We start from the raw sequence: 10,293 nt of genomic DNA, 5'->3' as shown, positions 1-10,293 counted from the left end.
ATGTCCAATATTCTGATTCTTGTTTGCATTTGTTTCTTAGTTCTGTGAATGCTTTCTATTTGTTGTTATTTGACTTTATGTTGCTGAGTAATTGCATTATTCATCTTCAATACTTAATTACTATATACTTTCTATTTGTTTTGTCAAATGGTAGAAAGAGAAGACAGGTCATAGCCCTAATAGAATTGAATTATTTGACATCACCCATGTGCAAGCTAATGGGCAAGTAGTAAATGAATCAACACAAGATGCATTGGTATGAAATCTTCTAATTATATTAATATAGATAGTATATTTTTATGTGGTTTTGTTGCAAGTTACTTTTCTTTTTAGGTGGCATTGAGGAATCTTACTACTCAAGTGAATGAGGGGGCATTGCAAATATCTCAAGATCAAATGTTTGTGGAGGTGTTTGGACCTGAACGTCATGGACGAGTTCGTGGCTATGGGGCTGGAGTCACTCCTACTATGTTATGGGGTTCCTCCTCATCTAGAATGTATGATCTTGAGAAGCGACTCCAAGAATCTGAACAAAAACGCTTAGAATCTGAACACAAACGAATAGAGGCTGATGCAGAGTTGAAAGGAGAAGTAAAGCACCTCAAAAGCATGCTCGAACAACAAGCTATTCAAATGGCAGAACAAAGAAGACATTTTGAGGAACAACAAGCTAGTCAAATGGCTGAACAAAGAGCACATTATGACAATATGATGATGCAGATGTTCAATTATATCACCTCGCAATCAACCCAATCTAGTAGTGGTCACTAAGGTATGAAGATTAACTCAAGCTAGTTACTGTTTTAGTACTATTGGATAAATTTGGAATGACTTGTTGAGCTGTTTACAAATACAATTTTCCCCTATGAGATGTCGATGCACATGCTTGTAAAGTTCCATAATGTTCTGGAACAATGCAAACAGTTGAAGCAACATTGTTATTTTAAAACCTGTTATTCCCTCTGCTGTCTTGCCAGCTTTGGCATTCTTGTGATTACAAGTTATCATTAAAACTTTAACGGTAGTAATGCTGCTTGTTGTGTTTTTGAGGGTTTAGAAATTATTTGTCTCTCAATCAAAAAGAATTTATTTGTCTCAGAAGCTGCAGCTGAGATGTGTAGGGTAAACATTTTAAAAATTATTATTAATAACGGCAGTAGCCACGGCTACAAAAATATCGTGGCACCTGCGTTAGTCGAGATGGAAAGTGCTATTGTGAAGCAAGAACACGCGGCAAGGTTGCTATTTCAGACCATCTCGCCTAAGTGTGAGTTTAAGGTTTTTCTTTGCGTTGGTGCTACTACGAGGCCCTCTTCAATATGAAATATGTGTTGTTTTAAAAATTTATATTAATAACACTTTTTTTTTGTGCATTGGATGAATGGATTCCAGTAGTTTATTCTGTTGTTGCATAGTGAGTGAGTGAGAGATAGACAGCTACAGCTACAGCTTAGGCAAAAGCAAAAGCAAAAGCAGAAACAGTTATATGTGTTAACTATGAATATTGTCATGAAAATATTGTGTTGGGAAATTACTGAAGCCTGTATCAAAACATGGAATCTGTTGCAAATATTATCGCAGCTACTTCATTTTCTTGTGATTGTTGTTAAATCAAATGCAGTAGCGATTATGTAAGCATGAAAAACTATTGGAGGAATTGGGCTGCTAGCATGGCCTTTTTTTGTAATTCAACTGGCTAACCTGTAATTCAGCTTTCAAGCAATAATTATTATTGCTTTTGGCTCTCTGTACCCACTGCAGCTTCAATTGGTTTCAGTGTTTTGGCCTCCTCATAAGCACTAGCAACATCATCTAAGGCTTCTATTTTCTTTTCCTCAGATGTCCCATTGGCTCTCTACAGCTGGTGCAGGTTCAATTGCTTTCTCTGTTCCACTGGCAACATCTGAAGCTTTGGTTGGTGCAATTTCAATTTTTTCCTCTGTTTCATCTCAACAAGCAGCATTACAACATCTGTTATGCTTGTAGCCGATCAGATTATTCTTGTGATTTTTCTGGTTTGGCTATTGTGACTGATGATGATCTGTCTAAAGAGGACTGCCAGTTTCCAGTGATGATTTCTTATGGTTCTCCATTGTTGCTGCATAGTGGACTTTTAGATACCTTTATAAGAATCATTGAGGGATTTGTGTAGTTTTTGATTCTACTAAACTGATAAGTGATAGGCTTAGACCTGTGTGTTTGTTAAAGCTATGGTATATTGAAATTTTCCTCGGGGATTTTATAGATGCTTCTCTCCCCTAATGATTGTTTGATCATACAGGATTGTTGATACTTTTCACTTTGTGTATTTGGGTTCTTGTGCAGTCCTTTAATTTCTTGTTTTAAGCTTAATCAATTTCCAGGTTTATGGTTGGCATCAATTCGCCACCACTTGCTACCATGTCTAACTTCATGAATGTGTATATATATATATATATATATATATATATATATATATATATATATATATATATATATATATATAGTGCATGATTGTGGTTGTTTTAAAATAAAATAAAATCTTATTTTGAGGGTCAAGAGGCCCCTTAAATAACCTTATTTATCAAGGGTTGTAAATATAAATATTTTAAACCTTGGTAAAAGGTTATTTAAGGGTCTCTTGACCCTCAAAATAAGATTAGAGCACTTGTTTTAAGGGGCACGAAGGCTCTCAAAATTTCATTTTTGACAGTATATGTTTCAAAGGTTATCAAGGGTTAGTTGGACTCTTAAAATAACTTCTTTCAAAGTTTTTTAATACTTTTTTTAGGGGTTTTGACCCTTGAAAAAAGTCTGATTTGTTGTAGTAAGGATGCAAAAAATGCGACCATCATGGCAGCAATTGAAATGAAAAGTGTAGTGACTCCAATCAGTAGCCTAATAGGTAACGATACAAGGAAGTTCTCGTATGAATAACGCAAGGTAAGGATGGAAAAGAACATAATCAGGGATGTTGAAGAGCAAAATAATGCTATTGCACTTGAAATTGAATAGGGGCCAGAACAAATTTAGGACTATGGTTTAATTTATCAGCTGGTTGGTCAGTAAACACTATAGTTCCAATTAGTGTAGCAATCACCATAGATGATTTAGCTATGTTCATCATCCACTTCTCTCCCTCCCTCCTCAATTTCTTGTGGTTCTTTGCAAACAAAACATATGGTGTTTCCCCGTTTCCATTTTTCATTTCTTTGAATACAGGTCTTATTGTTAAGAATACTTCCAAGAGAGCATCACAGAGCATTACTAAAACCCAGTTTCAATCACCCAACGGTTAGTGCTTCAACGGCTAGTTCCAGTAATTGAAGAAGTGTCACAGAACGATGTCGTTCTATTTAACAATTGTACATGTATTTAATGAAACGATGCGTTTCATTTATGAGGGATTGAACTTATGGATACACTGCGTTTCATGTAATGCATCAGCTCAGGGTTGTTAGGTAGTTTTCAGTTAGTTAGTTAGCTCCTCATTTCCCTCCACATTTCACGGATCAATCCCGTGAATTTAGGGATCATTGATCAAGTGGTTAAGGGTACTTTGTATTATAAATATTGTACATCCAGTGCAATATAGAAACAAGCAATTCATTTTTTCTCTTCAATCAATCTTATTTTCTCTCTCGCATCTCTATGTTTCCTTTATCTTCTTCTACTGTGTGTGTTCATTGCTTCACATTGAATCTTTCATAGTGTGAATGCCACTGTAGCATTCTTGTCAAGCTTACATATAATGTTTGCACTTACAGCACCTCCTTCCATTGCAAATCATAAGGAATTACCAAGAGAGAATTGTTAGTTAGTCTTAAAATACAGAAAATTTTAGGTGGACATTAAATCTAAGTGTAAACATGAGTGAATTTTCTACAAAATGTGATAAATGATCAATTATTCCAAAAGCTTAAATTATTGAGAAATGGTGAATTCAATCATTTAATTAATATTCTAACAAAATGATTCTAAAACTTAGTACTCAAATCATATGAATAATTACCTTGAACCATAATAGTTCTCGCAGCATTTGAAGAGCTGCTCCTGATATAGCATTAAGCTTATCTTCAGGTGCCAATCCTGCAGCTAAATGCAACATGTTGTTTCCATCTTCATTTATTCTATGTGCTAATAGATCTCTAATTGAGCCTATCGCAAGTAAATTGAAGATGCTTTCATGGTGCTTCTCAACAGCAATATGAAATATGCTTCTCTTCTTATGGTCTCTTTTCCATAATAGATCAAAGTCAAAATGAATAAGCTCGACCAAAAACTCCACATTGCCTACATCTGCTGCAATAAATTGAACTAGTGAAAGCTCTGGAATTTCATTTAAATTCTCAATATCATCTCTGTATGACTGAAGACATTGTTTAAGCAGTTCATGAGCTTGAGATTGCTTCGACTTTTCCTCTTTTAACTTCAACCCTAGAATTGACAACGAAAAGAAAGTAGCCATAGCTAAGTGAATTATAATTTATTAAAAGAATTGAATAGATCTAGAGTATAAAAAGTGAATGTGCTTGTTAAGTTCTAAGACTTTAGAAACTAATGTATTAGAACTTCAATTTGTAATATGTTGGCAAACCATGATCAAAATATAGAGTTTAAGTTTAGGCTTACTCAAAGTGTGTTTTATTGTAAAATTGGAATCGAGTGATGCAGAAGTTATTGGACAAAATCTGCAAGGCTCGATTGATCGAGAATTAAACTCGATCAATCGAAACTCGTGCAGATTTAATTTTCTGCAGAATTTTAAATTCAGCCCAAGCCCATATGACGTGTAGAGTTAAGTGTTTTACTTCAAGTATAAAAGGAAAAACTTTAGCTACATTTTAGAGGTCTTTTGGAGAGTTGTGTGTTGAATCTTCTGTGAGATTTATAGGTGTTTACCTTCATACACACACATAAAGTTATCAAGATCAAGATTCGCGTCAAGAACTTGATGATCTCTTTAGTTGCTGCATAAAGAACTTTAAAGAAGATCTGAAACCTTTGAGTGGAGTTTCAAAGTCACAAGTAGGAGAACTTGTGGTTGCTACAAATTAAGGAAAGAAGTAATTTGTGGACTCAGAGCTGTCACGTGGTCGTGGTAGTAAGTTTTCTATTTGAGGTAGAAATAGGATGTTAGCAGTCTAAGTTTTATTGTAAAAACTTCAATTTCTTTCATAGTGGATCTGTTTTACCTTGAGGATAGCCAAGTTAAATCTTCCTTAGGTTTTTTATCAGTTAGGTTTTCTTGGGCTATCATATCGTTGTGTTTTTTATATTTCCGCATTATTTATATGATATGATTTTATTTTGTTAACCTAGAACAAAATAATTTATTTAAGTAATCATTTGGCAAAATAACAAGGTTAAATAACTTGTGTTAAGAGGTCTAAAAACGTACAGTTCTACTAGTGCATGTGTTTCGTGTATATATATATATTAGTGTTTGGGCAACAATAGATTCAAGAAATGAATACATTTCCTTTTAAATGGTTAGATTAAAATGATTAAATTCACAATTTTCAAATAGATTAAATTTTTGGAATAATCAATAATTATGTTAACATGATATATCAAAAATCACTTTTAAGTTGTTTGGTTGTGTTTGCATTACAAGGGTAACTATTCTTAATGAATAAACCCAAATTCCGTAATAGTTATTCTTGAAACCATGAAATAACTCCCCAAAAAAAGAAAAGAGATAGAGAGAGGGAGAGTGAGGGGGGCAAATGTCATATTACATGTTTTGAATTAGAAAGTTATCATTTGTACAGTAAGAAAGTGAATCTAAACACTACCAGAAGGACAAGAACTGAGAAGCTTTCCAATTTCTAAGTAGTTGATGAAAAATGAATGTTATTGACGTCGAAGCTGAAAAGACTAAAGAGGCTTGCTTAACTTGCTTCAGTATTAGAACAGTCAATGCCGGCTCTATATGTAAAGCAACTGATGCGGCTACCTAAGGCTCCAAGTAAAAAAAAGGCCCCCAAATTTTAATCAATAGGGTTTTTATAAATATTATAATAGTACTAATTAAGTCAAAATATTAGCCAATATATAAAATAATATTTTTTTTATCAAATAGAAAACAAGAAAAAAAAAATGTTACGTCCACAACATTTTTCACAACACTTTCAAAATAAATCTTAAGAGATAGGTTGTTACAGGGTATTATTGATAATAAAAATTAAAATTAATTTCAGTAATGAGTTCAAATTAGAACCAGTAACAAATTAACACTTAAGATTTGTTATGAAAATATTATAAATGTAGCACTTCTAAAAAAAAAGAGCAATATAAAAAATTCACAACATTTTTCACAAGTTGAGTAAAAAAACTTTTACTAGTTTTTATCTAAATCCACGACTAACATCACTTTTTACTTACCACTATCAAATTATCAATCCAGCACATCAACAGGTGTGAAAAGTTTTGTCAAATTTTTTCTCTTCAAACTTTCAAAAAGAAAATCCATCATTAATTAGTAGTAATTTTGCATCTAAAACAAGATAATTAAATTTAAGTAATATTTAAAATTTTAAAAATCATATTTAAATATATAAAATGCCTCAATTTTTGTTTTCGCCTTAGGCCCCTAAATACATTAAGCCAATGTAGCACAATGTGAAACAAGAAACAAAAATAATAATTAAAATGTCTCCCCCTAACATATACATCACATAAAAATAAATACATCAAGATAAACACATCTTGAGCCAAAAAAAGTACAAGATGAAGCACCTAGATACAATCTAAAGCTCCAAAGCTCCACAACAAAAAAAATCTCCCCCTATCTCCATCCATATGTACTCCCCCTTTTTGTGACGAATTGCCAAAGGGCAGTCAAGACTCATCATCAAAAGGAGGTGGTGGAGGGGACCGCCAAAAACTCACCAACTTTGCACGTAAAGTCCGAAGTTCTGTGAGTACATCCACCAAAAGCTGACCATGAGCCGCCTGAACGGTTATGATAGTGTCCAACATACGACGAATGCTAGAATCATCCAAAGTAGAAGGTGGAGGATTAGCAGCAGCAATAGTAGCAGTCAGATCAACAAACTCCTCAGCAGCGGGATCACTTGAAGAAGGAGGAGGAGGAGCAACACCCAAAGAAGACTTAACTCTAGGGCATTTAGAGCTAGCTCTCATCAGAGCAGTCCTCTCTGCCTAAGGAAGGTGGCACCTATAAGAGCTATAATGTGCACAAGGTTAGAAACAAGAAACTCGTCTAAACCTAGATGCAACAAAATCCGATGAATAAACACAAGAAAGAAAAGAGCATGTGCAGAAGAACTACTCCTATGGACCTCAACCAAAGATCGAATGAAAAGATGAGGAAAACTCATAGGAGCATCCGTCATAAGAGCATACAAAAATGAACATCTCTCTATAGGAATAGTGTGCAAGTGTGAGATGGGCCAAATAGAATGACAAGAAATCTAGAAAAAAAGACAATGAATCTCGGTCAACTCATGAGTAGTGATTCGAGGATCAAAACTCCACTACTGTCATACTAGTGAGATATGACATAATGTCATCAAGGGGAGGAGACTCATCGTAAGGATAGATAGGATGCTGGACAGTAGGCACCCCAAGAGCAGAAGCCACTACTGAAGGAGTAATGGTATACCTTTTTTCCCCTAATCTAACTCTTCACAAATTGAATGTTGGATGAAACTGAGTGAATAGAGAGGTTCAAGTAATATTCTCTAATCAGGGTAGCCAGAGGAGGATGATCTATATCCAACACAGGTAACCAGCCCCTACGCTCAAAGTTTCTCTAAATCTCACCATCAAGCTCATCTAAGACAACTTTTCTCTTAGCCCACACAGACCTAAGGATGTTCAACTTCTCATAGGTCTCTTGGTTTTTCTCACTTAGAAACCTCTCACTATCAAAAGCTGGAGTAGAGGTGGAGGTGGGTTTCCTATTGGCTCTAGTCTTCCTAGTCATGATGCTTGGAAAGGACAGACAAAAAAAGAACAAAAGAAAAGAAAAAGAAAAAGAAAACCCCATGGCAGACTGCATCAGACATAGTTAGAGCAAAAACAATATAGAAAATAACAATCTATATGATGCATGAACCATATTAACACATGATGCATGCACTAATGTAGTGAGAATAGTTTAATTACACTGTAAAAAATCGCAGAATTGGCTTGAACATAGAGTTTATATCAAAAACCCCAAATTTTGAAAACCCACTTTCAAAAATCCCAATTAATTGATCAATTTATCATTACACAAGTTGGATAACAATATAAAATGACAAATTGAATCAATAACACAAGCCAATTTCATCAAATTAATCTCAATTGAACAAAATCCCCAAGTCCTAAATTTTCAAACCCTAGAAATTGCAATTTTTCCCAATTCATCAAAATGATCAAATCAAAGCATGAAGAACATGTTAATATCATCCAACAACAAAAACCCATTGATCATTTTTGAAGTAAATCATTGAAAGTACCAAAAAACCCAAAATCCAATAGGTTCGAATTTTTCCCAAAAATGCATGAAAAATGAAATAAAACCAAAAAAGAAAGGGTAAAAGGGTCTTACCGGTGCTAGAAGACAAAAACCTTTAAGAAAATTTGAGGGAAAACAACAAAAATTTGCTTGAGTTGGATCAGTCGAAGAGAGAGAGCCAAAAAATGTTTGAAAGATTTTGAAATAGTGAAGAACATGTGAAAAACTTATGTTTTTAAAAAACTTTATGAACGATTTTCGATCGGTCAAAAATATGTTCGATCGATCGAAAATCATATTCGATCAATCCAGCATCAATCGAGTAGCGATCGAGCCAAATAGATTTAAACCAAATTTTTAATCGCGATTTCGATTGGTCAAGCAACAGTTTCGATCGATTGAAAATCTAGAAAAATAAATTTTTTAAAAAACACAGCAATATGATGCAGAAACTCTTCCCCATAGTATTTTATAAATGAAATGCATGAGTATAAGATGAAAAGTTTTTCAAAAACCCTTAAATTTAACCCACATCATTCAAATACTAGATTTCCAACCAATTTACCCTCAAAACACAAACTTCAAACACATTTTTGCATCAAAATCAAGGTTCTCAATCTTAGATGGCCACAAAAAGATCACACACGATAATATGTACCAAGTTTAGCAAAGAGTAACTTGTGAAGTGTGTGCAACTAGCAAGAGTGTGAGATACACGTGAGGTGATAAGTAGATAGTAAGCAATCATAATTTCTACAAAATTTATCACATAAGTTTGAAAGTGACTATCACCTAAAGAGTTACATCATATAACTCCCACATCTCCTAGAATAAAAGTTTGCAATCATGTAAGTTTCTTGAATTTGCCTCATAATGTACACACCAATTTTAATTAATATGAATTTTATTATAAGCCGAGGCTACACCTTATGTTCTTTTTATGCATGTGCTACACTTTCTCGAGTACAAAATCTTATGATATGCACTAAGACGTTCATGATTGGCTAATAAACAGTGGTGAGATGGTTATTTATGCATTTCTCTAAGAATTTTTTAGTCCTTACAATAAAAAACATGTGACTTCAAGATTAAGATCATGTGATCAAAAACTATAAACAACTCCCACACAACATGCACTACAAGACTCAAACTAGCAAAGTGCAATAAAATAAGCTCATCCAAGCTAGACAAAGTACATAAACAAGTTATGTAAAGATAATATGGCCAACTTTGATTTCAAAACCAAGAGAAAATTAATGCAAAACACATTTTTCTTCCTTTTTATTTTTTATTAAAAAATAAATAAAAACAACCTAGCATGAAATGCATGAATGATATGCAATGCAAATCTTAAAAAAATTAAAAAAACCAAAACATAAAAAGAAGAATGGTCACAAAGGATAGAGAGATGAAGCACAAGGACCATGTTAAAAAGACTCAATTAGATTGAGCCTTTTGTATTCAAAACTTTTTAGATGCAACTCTAGCATTGGAGTTATTATTTTGATTAGAATGATGAGTAACTTCAGGATTGGAATGAAGGTTTAAAGCCTATACCAATTCACCAATAAGTAACATAGGATTTTGTGCTTGAGACACAAGTACTTTTGGCTTATTTTCAAGCTTAGAAGCTTGCAACTTGAAACAGTTTGGACGAATGTGTCCAACCTTTCCACAAAAATGACATACCCAAGCAGGTTTATCATGCAACTTATCCTTAAGAGGATTAAGAGTCTTAGGCTTAGACTCTTTAAGATCAACCCTAATCTTCCTAGGAGGTGTAACTTCCACTGGTTTGATAATCTCACTCACGGGAGGCTCAAAAGAAGGGAAAAAATTTATAG

General features: G+C 33.8%; 1 protein-coding gene across 1 annotated transcript; it reads left to right on the top strand.

Annotated features, from left to right (window-relative positions):
- LOC142634055 (uncharacterized) lies at positions 1–771 on the top strand. Its single transcript, XM_075808328.1, has 3 exons — positions 1–21; positions 155–256; positions 334–771. Exons 1-3 carry the CDS (start codon positions 1–3, stop codon positions 769–771), a joined length of 561 nt encoding a protein of 186 aa, XP_075664443.1.
- Positions 772–10,293: the final 9,522 nt, after the last annotated feature.

The sequence above is a fragment of the Castanea sativa genome, chromosome 1 (assembly GCF_040712315.1).
Source record: "Castanea sativa cultivar Marrone di Chiusa Pesio chromosome 1, ASM4071231v1".
Lineage (NCBI taxonomy): Eukaryota > Viridiplantae > Streptophyta > Magnoliopsida > Fagales > Fagaceae > Castanea > Castanea sativa.
The sequence above is the reverse complement of the archived record's forward strand: the minus strand, read 5'-3'. Positions and strand labels throughout refer to the sequence as shown.

Coding starts and splice junctions, on each gene's coding strand:
- LOC142634055 (XM_075808328.1), top strand. CDS start 1: ATGTCCAATATTCTGATTCTT. Junction 22..154: donor TGTCCAATATTCTGATTCTT/GTTTGCATTTGT, acceptor GTCAAATGGTAG/AAAGAGAAGACAGGTCATAG. Junction 257..333: donor AATCAACACAAGATGCATTG/GTATGAAATCTT, acceptor TTTTCTTTTTAG/GTGGCATTGAGGAATCTTAC.